Genomic DNA, 22,010 nt, shown 5'->3' with positions numbered 1-22,010 from the left:
AGACAAACATTTTGCTGTAGAAGACTGGGGAAGATGAAGTTGAGCATGAATGGAAAGGACAACCCAGCTGGTCACAGGACACACATGTCTAGGAAATGTGGGCATGGTGCTGATGAGCCAAGAATTGGACTAGATGATCTTAGTGGTCATTTCCAACCTTTACGATTTAATGACTTTATGAAATGACATTGAATTAGATCAAGAAATGAAATGCTTATAGGTAAGGGAAACAGACTGAGAACAACTTGTTATTGCACATATGCAAAATTGCTATTACGATTAAAGATAAAGATACAAAGATTACATTTTGGTTGCTGATTAAACAAAGCCCAAAAGGACTCATAGAAACACTTTAAATCTTTGTGCATGCACACAAATGCATATATATACACTCACATACACACACACATACATAAAATTTAGCATAAGCACCAGATAGGTTCTGTTTCTTTGGTCCTGGTTGTTATTTGTGGTTTTAAGAAACGAGTTAGTGTGAAAAGACTACAACAATTCTGCAATTGTTGTAAGACAATTGTTGTAAGCAAGACAAAGAAAAATCAATATAGTAGAGCATCAGTCTGGGACTAATTATTGGTATTTTAGAAATAACAGTCTGCTCAAAATGTCCTGTTTTCAGGAAATTAAAGAATTACATCAAGTATTACCAATGACCATGAATAAAATGAAAAGTAAAGTACAGATACTTCCAAGTATATTCTATTTACTGAGTGAGAGGAGCAGGGAGCATTCCACCTTAGGGAATAACTTGTATTAGTAGATAACTTGCATTATTAAGATAGCGTATTTATTTTATCTAGTCTGTATTCCAAGTCTTTGTATTAAAATAGCATATTTTAATAGTTTTGTATCCATACTACAACAACAGAATGCCCACAGCTCTTAAATCAATAGAGTTCCTCTGACATCAAACGGGCACGGAACTGCACTTACTCTATATTCTGTCCCACTGTTATCTGAAATTAAGAACAGCTGTATCACACATGATTAAAAAGTAAGACTGCATTTTCTTTCAAGTAAAAAAAACCCAACAAAACAGTATAGTTTGCTTTTTTTATTCCATTGCCATAAGGATCAGCTCCTCACATAGTACGGTAAAGTTCCGCTTTAGTCTTCAGCAGAGTAAAGCTGATTTGATTCCACTGAAGATTGCTGAGTTAGTCTGATTTCTATTTCCATGCTTACATACTAATATATGTCATGCTTACATACTAATATATGTTTACAGAGTGCACTTCTGAGATGAGCTTTTCCCTGAGTATTAACATTCCTACTGTTAGTTTTCAACACAACACCAATCAGAACACATAAGGATGAGTAAAGCGTAATTAGAAACATATTCTCCCCTCCCACTAAGTTTTTTACCAGACTTTGATAAACATTTTTACTATAAAATCAAAATTTGGAAGCTAAACTGCCAGAAGATGGATTTTCAGATTTTATTGAAAAAAAAAATAACCTAGCCAATTTAAATAGTATACAGATAGTTGTTTTTTGGTTTTTTTTTTCTTATAGGTAAAGAATTTAAGATAAATAAATTTTCTTCCTTTTATTCAAAATGGTTAATGAGAAAGGTGCAGAATCAAGGCATTATGAGATTGTCTCTCTGAGCATTTCCGTGTTGAAGATCTCAGAACCCAAACAAAAAATAAATACTGCTCATGTTACTAAAGCAAACAGCTGTTTTCTAAGGTTCTATACATACTACAAAAGCAACCAGGATTTGATTAAGACAAGAGAAAAAAAAAACACAAACTATCCAAAGTAGTTAGAAAATGTGTATGTTAAACTACATGATAGATTCTCCAATATACAAATGTTTTGAAAGAGAATATTACAGGCATGTAACAAAGTCTAGTTTCAGAAACACCACTTTGGTACCAAACAATTTTATTAATATTTCATAAAAATTCTACGTAAATGCTGGCTGATGTTTCGACATTGTGGAAAGCAAGCAAAAGTCATAGCCTACAGTTTTCTGTTTCACATTGGACTAGATTTTATAAGGTATTATTAACTAATCTAGGATAATAATGACTGAAGCAGGATAAAACCAATATGTTTCTTTTTTTATTATTTTATTTGAAAATAGAGTGATTATAAATACATTCTTTTGATATTTCCTACCCAACTCTTTGGATGCAACCAGTAAAGAAATCCCACAAAACAAGCAAACAAAAATACCCAACAACAACAAAAGCAAAACAAAAACAACAAAAAAAAACCCCTCACTGTGTTCATTTCATACAATATCAATATACAAATCATGCAAAAGATATAATAGACATTATACTACCATCAAGTTCTGAATGGGTTCTGTTGATTCTGACACATTTCTTAACATTATTTCAAGAGGCCATGCCTTTTATAATTTATAATGTCATTATGGCTTTTTTCAAATAAAAATCATTTTTAAAAAGATGTTATTATATAGACTTCTATATCGCTGTCAATCGTGAACACTAAATGCAAAATATAACTCACAAAACGGCCTCACACTCTTGTACCATTATAGTTGCTTTCTGATAAAATTGCACAATTTTTTTTTCAAGGAAATGATCACACTTTATTGATTTTGTTTAAAAATGTAAACTTCTTTATAATACAATGAACACAACAGGTTATGTTAACACCACCATAGATTTAGTTGATGTCTATGGGTCTTAACAGCCATTTTACAATCATGGCCACTCAAACCAATATAACAAACATCTGTTAAGCCACATCCAAAGAGCCACTTTCCCAGAACGACTCACTGTAGATTTGAATGGATGTTACACTAAAACTGCTGTACAGACGCATACACTGTTTGAAAACATGGAGGAAATAAACTGATAATAAAGTTGTCATTCAAAGTAACAGTGTCACAGAAATAGTGTTTTGCCAACTTCTGCATTCTTTACTCACAGTATTATACCTACGTATTGCACCACAAATGTAAAACAACCATGGAGAATTTCAACAGGAAGGTCCAGATTGTGCAATCTTTATGCTGGTGAACCCACATTCAGTTGCATAATCCCAGAATGGTCAATGGACAACTTGAGGATGAAGAGCAACCACCAGCTTGTAGTTAGTTAGACAGCAGGGATCTACGCATTATACACAACACTTCTGCACCTGCTCTCTTAGAAGTCAACAACACAATTCCACCTAACCAAGCCCCACTCTTGGGCAGGTGCTACATTATTAGCTCAAGAATAACAACTCCATACATGATTTAATTTGTTTAAAGGCTTTACCAGATTGGGACCTCAAAGGGTAGGAAAATCTGACCCAATGTAATGGTACAGCATAATGGCTCAGTTCTTCCTGCCTTAGTGAAAGCAAGATCATAGGTAGGAAAAAAAAAAAAGAGAGAGAGAGAGAGAGAGAGAGAGAACGAGAGAGGAAACATTAATTTAATTTATTTATCCTAGGAATTTGTTAAGTGTTCTTTTAACTCAGGGCCATGCTCACTGTAAATGTATCAGGTTTACATCATTTCAGAGTACTAGTGAATTTGCTACTTTTCATATTTTTGACATCTGATTCAACAAAAGAGTACAGGACACTACAACCTCTGACAATGCCCTGAAGCATGTCAGAAGCCTCATGCTTTGCCAAATCCCTGTGAACAATGACACATCCTCCAAGGCGCCCAGCGCTGCGCAGAGCAGTCCCAGGATACTTTATCCTCAGCCTGCCAATGGAGCCATTATGGTCTTTCAAGGCAATGCGTCTTTACCAACTCCTTGATCCACAGAATCTCAACGCAATGAGCTCAAATGTTCTCCTTCAAGTGTTGGCCATGTATTGTGTTAATGGCCAAGAACTTTTTATGCCAGAAGTGCAATGTGCATAGTATCTCCTGAAAATCCCTGTGACAGCTTGAAAGAAGTAAATTATTGTGCATGGACAGCAGCATCTTTTTGAAAGAAATCCAGCCATTCATTAATCTGTTATCATTTTATTATCTGCAGTCATTTAAATACTTCATACCATGGATAAAATAATAAAATAACCCTCTTTCTAAGTTACAAGAGCAGAAACGAAAGCCTGAAAGTAGAATGCCTTTTTGTTTTGCTTTCTCTGGAATAAAGAAGCCATGTGGGAATTTTTCTTCTTTTTTTTTTTCTCATTTTTTTGGAATCTTTGTAAAAATATACTGCAGGCTGTTTGCCAAGTATCATTCCGGAATAAAAATTTTACAGCAGTGTCATAAAGCCCTGAAATTAGCAGTTTCTAACAGAAAGAGCTGACATAGCCTTTTCCACAGTGGTACTGTTGGGTCTTGCTGTAATATTTGCTCCTTTCACATTCATGACAAAGATTAGTATTTACATTCTTGTAATCTTGATTGATTTATGTATTGATTATAAAATGTGGACAAGGATTTAAAAAGAAAAAAAAAAAAAAGAGTTCTGGAAGCAAAGGAGATAGAGGGCCTAATCCAAAGCTCTTTGAAATGAATGGAAAAATTCCTGTTCATGTCAAGGAACTTTTGTTAATCTCACAGTGCAGATTTTCTGTACGATGCTTCAGCAATATATCTCAACTCTTATCTCAAGGTACCATCTACTAGTGAGATAAGTGGGGATTTTCCATTCTCCTGAATACTCTTTCTTCCTAGCTATTCACATTCAGCTTTCACAAAAGCAAGTTTTACTCTCTGGATATGAGATACACAATACTCTGAGCTTAGACCACTATATTTATTTTACACTGTGTTTTTAAATAGAAGTGATTTGCTATATTGTTTACTCTTCTGATCTTTTTTTTTTTTTTTTTTTCCAACTGACAGAAGCCAGACAGGTAAGAACAGAAAATGTATGCATATACAATGGAAATATTACCTTTATCATGAATTCCTGTAAATACATGTAGTGAAAACTACTCAGATTAAGCTGTAAAACCCTGAAAAGCAAGACAACCAGTGGCAAAATAATTGCCTGAGACACAATACTAAAAAACTAATGAATCTATTTCAAAATGCACCATTGGTACCAAATCTGAAATAAGATAATATGCTAATTTCACAAGAATAGTACAGAACAATTTTATTATTATGATACCTGATCACTTAATTCCGGATTACTCTATACATTACATCCCCCGGTTTCAGTTTGGTATATTGTTCTGCTTTTATTTATATCGAATGATTAATGCATTGCGATCAGGAAAACAAGTCAGGCATATTAAATACATATTAAGGAGTACATATTTTCCTATTTAGTATACAAAGTATTTCATAAATATGAATTATGTTACAAAAATAATTTCTGCTACGCTCACACAGTAAGCACTTTGACAATTTCAGACAACCTGTTAGGGTTGCAAGTTTTTCACATAACTGAGAAGGAACTCTAGGTTTAATTGGAGATGAGTCTTACAACAGGTTCTGCATAAACAGCAAATATTTTCTTCAGATGCCACAAATATCGCAGAAGTCAAGTTGAACTGTTTTCTTTCCTTTTTTTTTTTTTTAATGTTATGTATAGACATGTATGCTTCAAGTGGTCAAATTTATTTCACAGGTATGTAATTCATGGTATATTTTAAACAAATATTTGCACAATTTAACATTATAATTCCAGTGGTTTCAAGATGCAGGCCATAAATGTAACCAATTTACACATACTATCGAATGTTCTCTCTTTGCATGCTTGTTACTTTTCAGATAATCTTTAAACAGTGCCATTACAACACCACAAAAGGATTACTCCAGTTCCACCAACTTAAATCCACGTGCAGGATGAAGGACCCAGCTGAGGTATGAACACCAGTACCAAGTTTCTTGTGTTTGCTCTAACAAATCACAAGGAGACGATGGTTTTGCATTTAAGGTACAAAACATATATGCCTCTTGAGGTTAAATTCAGTGTAACGTGTATAAAGCATCCCTTTGGCAATAGAGTTTGCAGTATCCCTACAGGATTCCACAGGGCATGAGCTTTATGTAGTAAAATCTACTAAGGAAATTCTCCTCTAATTGACAAATCATATGCAGCTACAGTTAATCAGACACCCTCGGATACACCTGCCTCTATGCCTACCGATATAATATAGTATTTGGAAGTTAGAAGTCAACAAAAGGCACTTTCATCATTAAATAAATGTCCTCTGTAGGCAATTAGATTGCATGACCTATATTTTATTCAAAGCTGTTTGTTCTTCAAGGACTTGTAGGTAGTCAGGTGAACCTTGAAGTTTAGCTTTTAGTTCAAAATATTCACTTTTCCTTTGTTCTACTACAATTTTACTATGATTACCACCTATTAGAGATTTCTTGTTTTTTTTGTCTTGCTGTTTCTCTGGGTAACGTATTTCAAAGCCACTCACCCCTATGCTGTTGTACTCTTTTTTACTTTCGAGAAAATTTTGAATAAATACATTGGAATCCCTCCCAGGGAATAACTCATCCAGTTCATCAATTGTGCTAAGTCTTTTTCTGGAATCCACATGCAATAAATCCTTCTCCTTGTCATTCATATTTCTCAGAATGACTTTTTGCCCTGGTGGATCAGCAAACGTGAAGCCCGTTTCAGACTCCTTTAAGCCACAGGTATGACTTTTGCTCATCTGCTCAATGGTTTGAGGAATGAAGGCCTCTGCGCCTAATCCGTCCTTTTTGTTTGACTTGTGATCGTGCTTTCTTAGCTGCAGTTGCATAGTACTGCATTCTTGATTTCCAATCCCTTCATGCTTTACAGTTGGTTTCTTGTTGCGCCGAAGCACAAAAACAAGAAGACAAAAAGCAACAAACACTGTTAAAATAAGCACAACTAATATGCTTAAGATTAGGATGGACAAAGGAACTGGGCCACCAGGATGACTCCTGACCGGTCCCAGTGGTGTTGTAAAAGAGACAGCGGGCACAGGACTAGTGAACAGAGCAGATGGCTTGTTTAAAAGTTTAGGACAGAGGATCTCATTTTTCAGAGACTTAAGTTCAATGTTAGCAAACTGTACAGGCGTTTCACACTTTAATTCCTTCACCACAATACCTTCGTTTAATTTTTCAAGCCACAGTTTCAAAGCAACTAAATCACAAGTGCAGTCCCATGGATTACCTTCCAAATCAATTTGCGTAAGGGATTTCAGCTGATCAAGAACGCCACTTACAGGTAAATACATGAAATGATTGTTCCTCAGATTCAGCCTGGCAAGTGGTGCCCCAGCAAAAATGTATGCTGGCAAGCTTCGCAGAAGATTGTTGTTCAGGTAGAGCAACTGCAAGTTTGGCATCAAGTCAAAGGTGCCTGCTAAGATTTCTTTGATAACATTGTATTCCAAATATAGATATTGCAGGTTGTGGAGGCCAGCAAACATTTCTGGGCTCAGGCGCTCTATCTGATTGCCATTGAGATACAATCTCCGTAAATTTGTAAGGTTGCGGAAAACTTCTCCTCTGATTGCCGAAATCCGATTGCTGCCTAAATGGAGTAAATCCAGCCCCTCAAATTCAACGAAATCCATAGTGTCCACATCCCTAATATAATTGCCATTTACATGCAATTTCTTGGCATTTAATGGTTTTGGTAGGAGTTCAGCCATTGACTCTATATTTCTTTCTTGACAATTTACACTTAATCCCAAGTCAGAAGGATGTGTTTTGCAAACGCAGGGAACCGGGCAAGGACTTAAAGGAGGCACCCTGGTCTGATAGGATATAATTTGACTGAGGTTGCGATTAGACAGTGCTTTGCCTGCTACTATCCCCGAGATCTTCGAAGGATTTGTAGTCTTCGGTGGCTTTGTGACTAATCTGTGCACTGATGTTTGAGTGGTGTGACCATTTGGAGTGCTGTAACCAGGCTCCAGCTGAGAGGGAGGGAGAATGCGTACATCAAAATCACTCCCTGTCCCCATAGAGCACAGCTCTTGCTTATTGGTTTCTTTCAGCAGCCTTCCATACAAGTCACTGGGTGTTTCACAGATAGCTTCTCCAATATAGATATTATAGGGCATGTTCTCCAGCCATGCTTTCAAAGGCAACAAATCACAAGTACAATTCCAGGGGTTGTCTTCCAGCTGCAATTCGACAATTCGCCCAATGTGTTCCAGAACTCCAATGTATGGAAGCTTCTGTATTCGATTCCCTCGTATGTCCAGATGGGTGAGAGAAGCAAATCGAAAAATATTATCAGGAAGGAATGAAATCAGATTGTCATTAAGGATCAGGACTTTCAGCTTGTGAAGCTTATTGAAGGCTCCCCGTTCAATAAACTTGATTAAATTGTAGTCAGCTTGGAGATACTCCAAGTTCTCTATGCCCAGGAAAGTGTCAGCTCGGAGAATCTTTAATTCATTGTTGTTCAAGTGCAACTGTTTTAATGCACTAAGACCCAGAAAGGCCCCTCCCTCAATGTTCTGCAGCTTATTATTACCCAACTGCAGGGATACTGCGTGTGTAAAGTTAAGAAAGGTATTTGGATATAGAATAATTAGCAAGTTGTTTTGAAAGTTGAGGTGGTAAAAATTAGACCATGGTGGCTTAAGCTGATTTGGTCTGTAGACTGCAACCTTCTCACAGTTGACATAGAGTACATTCTCAACCGACACACAGGAGCAAACATTGCAAATTTCCACAGATATATCAGCATCTGCAGTTGTAGAAGAAACTGGAGATGACAGAACCAGAAAGAGCCACAGAAACATCTTCTTGTGATCAGCAAGCAACCTTAGGCTCCTGAACAAAGACAAAGTATCTAAAGAAGAAAGAAGGAAAGAAAAGAGAAAATGTTTTTCAGTTGTCATTGTTCCAAAAAGTCATCGGTATTCCACCGAGCTACTGTACCTGCCAAGGATTATAGATAAACTACAAGCACTGAATTTAGAACAACATGAAAGATTTCAACAATCAAACACAAGAGAGCTAGAATTTCAAATACAGAATGTAAATTGCTGTAGATAAACACAAATAACTGTAAGGTCTGTCAAATATTCCTATCTGCCCTACATGACAAACATGCATAACTAACAAAGTGAAATAACCAAAGGAGATTCCAATTTTATGCATATATACTCTCGCCGATCCTGCACTGCTCATACATTGCCATGCATTTCAGGGATATTAAACACAAACACTGACATTATGCGCACCCAAGTATCTGAGTTGGAAAAGCATAATATAGAAAAGATGAAGATGCAGGCACAGAAAGCAATGCCAGTACTTAGTGTAGGTATCTATAGCATCGACCCATCCAAACTATCATCACTACAATAGTGAAATTCACGCAAGGGATACATAGGCATGCACACATCGTGCTTCTGTTGCTCAGCATACCTCGTTTGAATAGATAAGTAGGAAATTGATCACAGAAATACAATGAACTATTCAGAAAATGAGAAGATCAGCCGTGGGGGACCAATGGAAGCACACAGATATGGAAGAAGCATGCAAAGGTGTTCAGCCCCATCCCCCGAAATAACAATACCCCGATTCGGAGGGTGTAAGTCGCAGTTCACCAGTATGACACTACTGAAACCTGAGAAGAACTTTTTTCTTTTTTTTTTTCTCGTGCAAAACGTTATGTAATTTGCTCTCATCCTGCACTGATACAGAGGTGGCTTTCAAGAAGCCTTCACATACAGCCCATCCAGCTGAGCTGCCATTTTTCCACACAGAACTAGAGCCAGAGCATTTCAGAAGCTAGTTCCCCCCAGTCCCTTTAACAAATCAGTCAATAATCGATGCATTGCCCCCCCCCCCCACCTTCCCCACTGCCCAACTTGTCGTCCCTCTCACTTCCCGTTGTAGGAAGCTACCGAGTTGAAAGGAGGGAGCCAGGATGGAAGTGGAGAAAGCAGGAGTCAGCGGGAGGAAGGGAAATCGGAACCACAGGGAGGAGAGGATGCGCTGAGGAACCTGGAGGGGAGGGCAGAGGAGGGACAAGGGAGCAAGGAAGGGAAGAAAAAAAGGACAAGAGGAAGGGGGAAAACTAAGGAGCAAGGAAGGGAGAGAGAAAGAGACGGCTGAAGGGATCAAGGAGGCCCCGAAGAGGAACCACAGGGAACAGAGGGCGCGGAGCAGCTGCTGTTAATTCCCGCAGGCTCCCGGCCCCGGGGCAGCTCCATGCCCGGGGGCAGCCCCACGTCCGCACCCCTCCGCTCCATCCTCTCCTCCGTATGCCTGCCTCGCCCACACTCCGATCCCCTCCTCTTCCTCTGCCCTGGGGCCCGGCTGGTGCCGAGCGGGGGCACTGCGCGACGCTGCCGACGGGTCGCGAGCCCGGCCAGGAGTGCAGGCACTACCGCAATGTTTTGCCGCAACACGATGGCCGGAGCCGGCTCGGCTACTGCCGGCTCCCCTCTATCGCGGGAGCCCCGTCGCCCTCTGCCTCCCGGCGGGGGAACACAGGAGAGACCCGGGCGCTCATGCACCGCGCACACTCCGGCTTGGAACGGGCACAGCGCGGCGATGCAGCCCTCGTCCCTTCCAACCCTTCGCAACAAGGTACAGCCGCGCTTCCCCCACCCTTTCCCCGCACCTTTGCAAAGTCCAGCCCGCAGCGCATTCACACGGCACAGATCCCGTCCCCCCAGTCCATCTCCACCTCCAGCAGTTAAGCCGTTATCCCGGCCGCAGCCCCTCCGCCGGAAGGAAAGGGAAGCGGGCAGCGCTGCGCGGAGCCGCTGGCCCGGGGCTCCAAGAAGAGGCGAGCGGACAGAGTCCGGCAGGAAGCACTGCCGCCTCGGCTTTGTCCCTTCTCCCCCCCTTTAAAATAACAGTAGTAATAACAAGACGTTCGGAATAATTCAGAGCCATTTAGAACGCCGACACAAACACAACCCCTCCGCGGCCCCGTCCCCGCCCGCACTCACGCCCAGCGGGGCTGCCGCCCGCCCCCGGCAACGCTCCCGGCGGCGCTCCGCGGCGAGCTCGGCACCTTCCCTACCTCGGCGGCCGAGCTCCCCGCGGCCCCGCTCCGCTCCGCCGCTCTCCCCGCGAGGTCTCTCCTCTCCGGCAGCTCCGCGCACGCACCGAGCGCCGGGGGCAGCCGGGAGCCCGTCCGGGTGTGCCCCCTGGTCGCGTCGGGTGCCGAAGCGCGGAACGAGGCGAAACCCGGCGCTGCGGTACCTCGGCGGGCTCCGCCGCATGCAGCAATCGCCCCGCCGAACCCCGCTCCGACACCGCGGTCCCACGCACGCACACGGGGAGAGGATCCCTCTGCACACAGGCGCCCGCTCCCATCGCAGTGCTCTCGCCCACCCCTTGCACGCAGAGAGAGCCCCCTCCCCTTCGCCACGCACGCACCGAGCGCTGCTCGGAGAGGAAGGAGACTCCGCTCCGAGGAAGCGATCCCGCAGCCGCTCCCGCACGCTGGGAGGAGCTCCGCTGCCGTTACCTTTCCCGGAGAGAACCCCGCGGAGCTCACGCGGCAGCGGCGCGGCGGGAGGCGCCCTCCGGGGCGGTGAGAGCGGCGGGGCCCCGCTGCCGGGCCGGGCGCCGCGGGGCTGCCATGGGGCGGCCGCAGCTACAAGTGTGGTCCCGGGCACAACCGCCACGGGGCCATCCCGCCCGCACAGCGCCGGGGTGCGCGCCGCGGCTGGGAAAAGGAAGGGAAGGGAAGGAAAGGAACCCCCCCCGCCCCTCCCCGGCTTCTCAGGCGGCTGCCCCCCTCCCCCGCCTTGAAACAAAAGTAGAGGTGGAAACTGAGTGGGCAGGATGGTAACATTTACTGCATTTAATGTGAATCGCAATTATGGAACAAAACCACTGTGAGGAGACGCGAGCGATCCGGTCTTGAGACAACGCAGCTATTCGTGTGCCTCGTTCTTTGTGGCTAGGTGGAATTCCGCTTCTGCTTAGGTAACAGCTGCAGTCTGATGTAAAAATCCTCTACAGCTATGGCACTTGTGCAAAGCAGATTCTGCTAATTAACAACTCCTATTTACGTTTTCTAACATGATTTTTAAAACCCCCAGAGAAGGTGACATCTTCCCAGGCAGAAGGACCAGTTAACCAAGTGACATCTCGCAAGAGGAGTTCAACTGTTTGTCCTTTACTGTGAATGCGAACGTAATTCAGGTAGAGAACTGCTTATGTATTGCCCTCGTACTGCTTGTGAGCGGTAGGTAGTTCTGGGCAGTAAACATGAAGGGTGGAAAATAGCAACTGCTCTCTTCATTGGCAGAAATGAAATACATAGCTTGCTCTGAAGGCTGGCTGCATCTAATTGAAATAATTGCAGAATGTTACTTTGCATGATGCGGATAGACTGATACCTGAAAACAAATACATCTGAGACATCAATAATTTGCATATTACAACAGAACTGAAAGTGATCTGTGATTAATATTCAGCCAATTAAAAACTAAAGTGTTTAAAATGTAAACTCCCTTAATTCTTGAGCCATTAACAAAGTACTGTTCACATAAAAGGGAATGCATGTATTACTTACAAGGATTTGCATATAGTGTAAGCTAAATTTCTCGAATTCTTAATTTGAATAGACTTACAAAATAGGGAGCAAAGGTTTATCATAAAACTCCCTTTGGAAAACATATGGTCTGTAGATATATTTTCACAGGCACAGAAACAGAGGTGTAAAGATGAAGGTCCACTTTTCTTTAACCAGCAATATTAAGGTGGGAGTTAAACCACTGCCTTGCTTATTTACTAGATTAAACAGCATGCAGACAATCTCAGAGGCACATCACTACTCCCAGTGCTATTCCAAGCTGAATCAAAAACCAAACATGGAGCACAACAGTATGTAGGTCACTCCAAAAGTAATGCCTCCTAATTATTTCCGTGGAAACTGCAACTGATACAAAGAGAACAATAGCACTATTTCATAGAGCAAATTCTCAGCTACAAAACTTTTTTTTTCAACACAGTCGCCACCATCAGCTGTGCATTTTCACTTGTAATGAACAAGAGTCTGCATGCCACGCTCATAACAATCTGCACCAGCAAGGATGACCCACTGTCACTGATGCCACTGCTGAAATGCAGCAGCCACCACCTCTCTGTGCTCACATCCACTTTTGGTATCCATAAACCTTCATCAAGTGTCAATAAATGACAGTGGGCACCATTTTTTCTGCATGGAGAAATTCAGTGCCACCCCTTTGCTTCGTACACACTTCCATGTCAGACACCATTTTGTCTGACTCTCCCTCTGCTGCTATGCTGCCACACAGCAACAAAATGTCATGGGATGTTGGTGGGAAGGTTCAACTTTTACTACCAGATCACCAACATTCACTTCTGACCTCATGATCCAACATACTAAAATAAGAGGCATTACTTTTGGAGCAGCCTTCATAGGTCATATTTTAACCAAGTAAACCAGGAATAAGCATCTAAGAGAACTAAAACTGTAATTAAATATTCTTTGATGTCTCTATTGTAAGAGGTTATTGGCAATGACATATGTTTATGACGTTGTAGAACTTATCTGAAAATAAAACTTAGTTACACAACTGAATTGAATTGTTCAGATTTTAGTATGTCATATTTTAATATTTACTTCTTATTTGTAGTCATGAAAAATAACTAACTCCTCCTCCAAATCTTATTTAAGTGATTTTGGCCACTTGTCCTAACCTGCATCATGTCAGACTCACTAAGATTGAGGCTTGGAACAACATCAGGACAACAAACAAAACCAAAATGAGTATAACATGAGCACAAGTTTAAAGTGAAAGCTGTGATCCAAGATGATGATGTGCATAAGGAAGAATTCACTTCAGGGGCATATGTCCATAAATTGCTTCATTTCATCCATGGTAATTTTCTGAGAAATGAACTGATGGGAAACGAGACAAACAGCTTACTCATTCTTGAGGGGATTTGCCAGTATATTTTAAGATACATTATGTGAACACGGGCTGCACGTGTGGGTTGTTTGATAGAAGTGCTTATGGCCGACCTTTATACTGCCTATGGCTGTAAGGGCATCCTAAATGCTTTTTCTACAAGCACAGAAAGGCGCATCTCTGCTCTCTCTCTGTTCTCTTTGTCTGTTGTCATCCTGAGAATGAAAAAAGAGGTAGACCCCATTTAGTTTGAGCTAATGAGCGATTCTGATTGTCCAGACACCTGTGGCTCTTGAAATCAGAAGACCAAGACAAGAAATAGCCATCTCCACGACCAGCCAGGGAGCATGCCTTCCTTGTTGCTGTGCTGACTTATGTGCTGGCCGGCTGTGAGCAAGCCTTCTATGAACAGGAAAACAAAGGTTAATGTGAGATTTGTCTGCTTCTGGAGTTTCCGTAGTTAAACAATCTCTGCTTTACAATCCTACAGCATGGTTCTGCTCTCAGATAAATTGGTAGCTCCCACACTCAGCAAACAACACCCAACACTGCAAAATACAACAATGACTCTACAGAAGTATCTTAAAATTCAAGTGACAGGACGTCGCCTTTTGAGGAGAAAAAAAGGCGATAACTATTCATTGTCCTCGTCTTCTGTGTATTTAGCCAGACTGTCAGAAGAGGGGGAGGGAGAGCATCCTTGAAAACTGTGCGTACTGGAACGAGTCTCTGCATGTGCATCCTTTTAAAGGTACAGCATGATAGGAAACTGTGAGTGCAATACACTGAAGACAGAACGACTGTGAAAGAGTACTGTGCTAAATAATGTGGAAGAAATGCTGTCAAATACATGTCTCTGCTTGGATCCATATTATTTCCACCTAACTCACTTCAGTTCATCTGGGAGCCCTGTTCAGTATGCAACAAATGACTGATCACCAGGAAATCATCACCTGAGAGAAAGCTGCCATAAATGCATCCTGCCAGCAGGAATTGGTAGGGATTTTCCATTCTGTCTTTTCCTACTCATTAGCAATGAGTCAGTTCCTTGAAAGTTTGATAAAAGTAGGAATACTGCTGGTAGTGGATCTTCTGTTTAATTCTTTTTGTAAACTCAGCCAGGGGGATGTTCAGCCCCATAACAGCACTCTTGCCAGATTTTACCATCAGGGCACTGTGAACAGGCATTTATTCACTAAATTGCAAGATGTCGATGCAATGCTATCAGTACACATTTACTTATTTCCTTTCTCTGTGCTCATTTATGCAGGGATTGTTTAACCTCCAGCTCACTGTTGGAGGCCACCACCAAGCTTGGCCTATTCCTCTGTCTCCTGAGACAATGAAAAGTGTGAAATCAGAAAGAAAAAACAAAAGAAAAGAAAGAAAAACTAATGGGTGCAGAAGTTATCTGAGATACTGTTCTGTAATAAAAAAAAACAGAACTATAATAATAAAAAGTAGAAGCAGCTGTTGTCCTGCCCAACTCTGCTGCAGAAACTGCTCAGTAAACTGATTTCTCAGTAAAAGTAATGTATTTACAATAAGGATTCCATAGTAGATAACACTGATATTATTGAATATACTGAATCGGGAAATAACACTCCATATTCCCCAAATAAACTCAATAGTACAACTGAAGCCATGTACTGTTGAGAACTACCAAGTTTAAAATAATAAAAAAAAATTGACTGTGGTTGGAAATGATGTAGAATAGGAAGAAAAAGGTGCTCTAAGAAGGGGGAAAATGTATCACGTGACAAGGCTTGTTTCTTTGGTTGCTTCTAGTAACTTATCTTGTCTGCTACAGTGGAGCAGAGGCTATCTTTTAAGATGTGAATGCCATACCTGTTAGGCTTCTGGTTGGGTTTGGATGAGTTAAGGTCATTTGACATTAACAGAATAACTTATTTGGAATACTCTAATTCAAAATGCCCCAAGTTTTACTCACATGTGAGACTATCTTGTGTCAACTTCTGGAATTCCACAAACTTCTCACATGAGTGAAGGTGGATCATATAACCCTCTTATCAATTAACTGCAAGCAGAAAAGTCTCTTTGTCTTAGAAAGTTCAAGAACTTTCTCATTCAAGAGCTGTATGACAAAGGTAATTGTCATCTGATCTAGAGTGGAAAAAAAACAACCTTGCTCTTGTTGAAGTTTAAGCTGGTGCTGAAGCTTGGATGGAGAGCTTCAAGCTGTGACATTATGCAGCAGAAAATGATACAGAGCAACTTGCTAACTGTAGTGTCACTGTTCACAGGGAGGATCACTCCCTTCAAGTATTACTGTTCCTTTTCTCAGCAGCTAAAAGACAATTGTGGCAGAATGAATATACATCTACAGAATAAACTAGTGCATTATACTTGTTGCTTGGTTTCGGGAACAAATTACACTAGGGAAGAAATATCTGAAGCAAATTTAAGATATTGTATGAGTTTGCTTGTTGCTCTACTTTAATCTCCTTTTGCTTCTGGGGTTTCTTTTGCAGCTGCCCTAATTTCCTTTGCTTTAACATTTTCTATTAATTTCCATGATGATCTCCATGAGGCCTGAAGGCTCATAAGCTGACAGACTTTTTATTATTGTTTTTTTTTAAAGAGAGACATATCCTAGCTTTCCAATTACCATCTGATGCAAAGGAAAGGAAAACTGTGGTCTTTCAAGAGAGCAGAAACTGCATCTACTTCATTAACTGTGTGGTGACATTTTCTTAAACCTAATGATTACAGACCAACGCTTGTCTGATATAAACAAGCTTCAGGGAATAAATGCTGAACAAGTAACCAAAGAAGAGAGGTTTGCTTTGAACAACAAGCATTGTGTTGCCAACATCAAAATTATCAGGAAAGAGACTGTGGTTTACATGGGCGTGTCATCTTTGAGAATTCCAATCCATTCTTGGTGGGTCTTTGCATTAGCTGGCTGCTCCACATACTTGTCTCCAACGCCTGAGCAACTAACTAATTCAAAATAGGTCCCAAATCAAACAGAAAGAAATCTCCCTCGTCTTAGCAGAGGCATAAGCACAGCAATATGTAGAGGCAGGTCTATTATGCACTCTACTACATGGATACAGAAGGAAAAAGAAGCTGAATCATTGAAAATAAGATGGAAAACACAGGAATATCTTAAAAAAAATTAAAGTCAGGTTTGAGGTGGGTAGAATAATTACTTGGGGAAGTGAAGACTTTTGAATGATTTTAATTTTATTATTTTTTTTTTAATTTTACAAGTACATCAAAAGAAAGAGAATTCTGATGATGTGACACAAACCTTGCAGTCCTGGTGCTGCTGAGGGTGCCTGACGACATGGTACGCCTCACATCCACAGATAAAACTAAGATGAGTGTTTAGAAAGCCATGATGGAAAAGCAGGAGTTTGTTTACATTTATGGGGAAGTTTCATGAAAGAGGGAAGAAATCATGGTCATGTCCTTCCTTTTCCTCTTTTTCATGTCCCTTCTAGCAGCCAAAGGGACTGACAGTCCTTATTTGTGCCAGATTTGGCATTTAATAGACCTTCCTTGATCCAGCTCACTAACCTCAAAATAATTGCTTTTTTTTTCTTCTCCTGGTTATGTTAGTTTTCAGCCAGGTTAGGGAACTGAATTGGCTTATACAGAGCTCCAGTATGTGTCATTGCTGATGGGAGTGCCCAGCCACATGGTGGGAGACAGATGGGAGGAGGTATGAGGGGAGGATAAACTGGACTGACTACTAGCAACAGCACTTGTGAATTCATTTTGCACTGTCTTTTATAACATCGCAATCATGTAAATCCAGTAGAATTCAATTTCAAGCAAAGTTTGTATAGAGAAGTAAAGGAGAAAAGTAAATTCTAGAATAATTTCTTTGCTTCACTAGAAAAAAGTCTGGATTTTCTCACATGCAGGTCCTCTAAGATTTAAAAATGAATTTTATAATTTTCTTTCCACGTGTTCATGAAATCAAATTTTCAGAAGAAATATTTAAACATATTTACTAAATAGTGAGAGAATCAAAGAGAAATCTATGAGTAAGGTCTAAATGAATGGCTGAATGTTGAAAACATCATAGACTAAAGGAGAATTCTAATCTTATTTAAATCCACTTATGACAGTATGCTTGTAGACACGCTCTTTATAACCAAAGGAATCAAATGCAGTGTGTCTGCTTAACTGTATGTTTTTGACATGCAACATTTCATTTCTTCTCTGATAAATGAAGTTATAACCTGTCAGACAAATTGGAAGTCAGCAAGCTCTGAACATAAGTGAAAATATATGTAATGTAATAAATGATAGAATGCGTTAGCATATCAATAAAATAATTTAGAAACATTGCAATGGGATGAAGAAGAAAAAACTGACATCATAACAGGGAGACCCTAGCAGAGATCACATGAAACAATTGAAGAACAAATGGAAGTGACTGGAGAAAGCAGCAGTAGGGAGAGTTTTAAGAAGCTTGTACTGAATTTAGGAGGTTGGCTAGGAGTATGAGTAATATTTAGAGAGACCTTTATCCACTAATGGAACTGACAGAAGCTGACAATTATGACAACGGTAATGAACATATCTATTTCAAGACACCTTGTATAAAGAATTTTGAGAGAAAGAAAAAAAAAAGATTATTCTTTGGTTGGTTAAAATATCATAACTTCAAGGGATTCCCCTTTTCAGTCTGCATAGAAAATACACAAAAGCACCATAATTGCAGAACATTTAAATAGGTCATTTAAAATAGATCCTACAAAGTGAGAGGAAAAAAAAGTCCACCCTACTTTAAAGTCATTCTTCAACAAAAAAGAAAGAGGATTACTTTTCTATTATCTTCCATGCTTCAGAAGGCCAAGAAAGCCTGTAGATTTACTTTAGAAAGCCTGTAGATTTACTCTATATGGCTGCTTTGCTTTAAGATTAACCCAAATGTAATGTCTTCTCAATGTTTACAGATGCCAAGAGATCTAAGACATCTCATTTTCTCCCTTTTCAGTTTGTTCTGAATATATGCGATATTGACTTCATGCCTTTTTCTTACGCTATATTGCGCTATTTCTTCTATCTCCAAGATCATTGTCCTTGATCGTATTTGTTGAAAGAAGCTTTTGTTGAGGTTGCAATGGATATCCCTATAACACAGTTTCCCTTGTTAGCATTCCCATTAGTAACTGTGGTTTTAATTGAGGTCTTTAAACAAAGGACTAAGTCCAAGTGTAACACATCTTTCACTGAAGCCAATGAAAACACACCTTTCACTGAAGCCAATGACAACACACACTGTTTTATTTACAGTGAGAATTTCTGATGCTTTTCTATTTTACTCAGAAGTTCTGTAGTGTAATGACTGTTTTGAATATAAACTTTCATTCTCTACACAAATCAGGATTTGCTCTTACTATAAGTACATACAGAAGTTAACTAATAGCATGAAATGCTTTTCAAGTATTGTTTCCCTCCTAAAGTCGTAGCTTGTTAGTTTTGACAGGTACACAGTGCAATATAAAAGAATCTGAAAATGTCTTTATCTGTTTCTTTTTACCCTTTAAAAACTGGTATGCAGGATAAGTCAACAGATACATGCATACAACAGTTCAGGATTCTGCTGAAGTTACCAGTGAGTGGGGGTGAAGCTGTCCTTCAGGTCCAACTTGGCATCTAACTTTTGGGGAGTTGCTTATGAGCATTTATAACATTTCTTTACCCACACTGATGTCTATTTGGGCATTAAAAAGTGCCATTTAGAATCCAACCTACAAAACAACAAAGGCAAATAAATTCTGAATGCTCAGTTCTATTGTTATCCAATTTTTGGAAGTACTTATCTATTCTGCATTATTGTTCTGCTTAGTACAGAACTAATATCTCGCTGACATCTTATCTTAAGCTTGTGTTTTTTGTTCATATATTTGTTTTCTAAATTGTGGAAGAAGATTATCTCAATTCTAAAGATTTGCTGAATAGATGTTAAAATATAGACATTCTTTGAATCTACCAAACCTCGCATTATCATTGTAATTAAGAATCAGTATTCTCAAAATGCATCATAGTGACTAACAGCTGAGTTTTGTGGCCTTTGTTCTGTCAACAATCAGCTTTGGATTTCTTTCAGATGATGTGACATCTCTATCGAATGAAAAATCCCTATGCAACATTTAATCATTTTTTGTATTTCCCCAATGAGCTGTTTTTTTAAAAAAAAACTATTTTTAATTAAAAGAAGTATATCAAAAAGAAACATTATTTTCAGCAATACTTAACACTAAGCAGAGCTGCTATCCCTGAGGTAGAAAAGTCAGATATAAAGTATAGGAGAACAGAGTAGGGAAATCTGCTCCAGAACAATTATCCTGCAACTCTTACACCCTGGTGGCATCTCTGGGCAGTTCTTTGATAAATACTGTCACAGGTAATGCTCTCAGATTCTTTTCCTAGATGGAAGCAGAACACAGCTAGCATGTATGAATGGAAAACCAAACCTTTTGATGGCTTTATGCATTTTACAAACTTTTGCATCTGAAAAGACGACGAATGGGCGAACATAGGTTGGAACATGCAAGAGAACCAAATCAGAAAACACATTCATATCTTTCACTGAATTCCTCCCACACTGCTAATATTTGAAATTTATCAAAAATGTGTAGCTAAAATTTAAAATTTAGAAAACATTTTCACTCATTGTGGAAATAAATATTACAAATGGCTCAATACTCATCTGATAAAGTTAATTATAGGACATTCTATAATTAATCATTATTTTCATAGAATCACAGAATTGTAGGGGTTGGAAGGGACCTCCAGAGATCATCGAGTCCAACCCCCCTGCCAAAGCAGGTTCCCTACAGCAGGTCGCACAGGTCGGCATCCAGGCAGGTCTTGAACATCTCCAGAGAAGGAGACTCCACCACCTCCCTGGGCATCCTGTTCCAGTGCTCCGTCACCTCACTGTAAAGAAGTTCTTGCGCATGTTTGTGCGGAACTTCCTATGCTGCAGTTTCCAGCCGTTTCCCCTTGTCCTGTCTCCACTCACCACTGACAAGAGTCCGGCCTCGCCATTCTGCCCCCCACACCTTAGATATTTATAGATTTTAAACTCACTCTCACTGATTTTCAGAAAGAAAAATTGCAGAACAGGGCTTGAGCCCATTAATTTCACTAAATCAGGTGCAAGAAACCTCTTGATGCAACAAACTATGGAACAGTTTCTAATCTGTATGCATCTCTAGTCACGTAACTGTTATTCAGGTGTGTAATTTCATTCAAAGTGATGAGAACTGGTTATATGTTTCCTTACCTTCATTTCTTTTTCTATCAATAAACCCTGAGTATGGTTGTATAACCTGATCATGGATTTCAGTTCTTGAATTCCTGACTTTAATTTAAGCCCGAGTTCTATTTACAGGGCTGAACACAGCTGCCTTTATGCTGGCCTCTCTGATTAGAAAATCACATCCCTTTTCTGTGAGAACTGCTTTGAAGACTTCAAGTGACAAATAACAGGGACCTTAAGCCTCTGTTTTTCCAAACAATTTGTAAATCAGAACCATCCAAACACACTTGCAGTGAGAGAGTATGGCCTGTGGTTTGAAGAACACGATGGTTCACTGCATCTCTCTGAAGTGGTTGGAGCTCACATTTCTTAGATTCATTTCAGCATCTCTCCAGTTTTCTCTCCAGCCTGCTTTTCTGAGGAGCGAAGCAGCAAACAGATGCACAGACCAACACTTGATAAGACCATTTGTTAAGTAAAATTCTCATCTCCATTACAATTTTGCAGCTTCCTATCATTATGTCTAGGTTAATCAAAGACAATTATAGAGTCCCAGTGAAGCTGCCAGACTTCTATTAGGATGCACAGAGGAAGCCCATATTAATATACACAAAGGCTAGTGTTGCATCCTTTGAAATCATTATTTTCACTGCAATGAGGAATAGCAAAATTAAGTATTAAGAAAGAGCAAGCAGTGATTTCTTTAGTGAGTTACTGTTTGCATAATGGCTCCTTAAAAATGATATGTTTTTCACAATGAAGAAAATAGCCTGCCCTTGTATCTGTGAAATATCATTCCAGCATTCTGGAAAACACCTTCAAGGACTGTACTTGTGTCCAAAGTGAAGTGGGTATCTGCATATCACCACACTGGTGTTGCTCTGAATCTCTCCCCATGACCTGAATTAGGCAATGAGCAGACAGAAAATTTCATATACAGTCCACGTGCAAAGCACTCAGGTGGGTAGGAGGTGATGGGGAAGAGAAGAAC

At 40.1% G+C, this 22,010-nt stretch overlaps 1 protein-coding gene across 7 annotated transcripts in view; it reads right to left on the bottom strand.

Annotated features, from left to right (window-relative positions):
* Positions 1 to 1,107: 1,107 nt before the first annotated feature.
* The window catches only part of SLITRK4 (SLIT and NTRK like family member 4), a 220,030-nt gene continuing 199,127 nt past the window's right edge, over positions 1,108 to 22,010 (bottom strand). The window contains exons 1-2 of one of the 7 annotated variants that reach the window (XM_048959277.1): positions 11,349 to 11,388; positions 1,108 to 8,708 (exon numbers count right to left, since the gene is read on the bottom strand). In XM_048959277.1, the coding sequence (XP_048815234.1) occupies positions 6,145 to 8,658 (2,514 nt within the window). In that variant the 5' untranslated portion in view covers positions 8,659 to 8,708; positions 11,349 to 11,388 and the 3' untranslated portion in view covers positions 1,108 to 6,144. The other 6 variants (XM_048959276.1, XM_048959274.1, XM_048959278.1 and 3 more) reach the window with 6 other exon arrangements.

Source organism: Lagopus muta, chromosome 13, assembly GCF_023343835.1.
Source record: "Lagopus muta isolate bLagMut1 chromosome 13, bLagMut1 primary, whole genome shotgun sequence".
Classification (NCBI taxonomy): domain Eukaryota; kingdom Metazoa; phylum Chordata; class Aves; order Galliformes; family Phasianidae; genus Lagopus; species Lagopus muta.
This window is presented reverse-complemented; position numbering and strand designations above follow the sequence as displayed.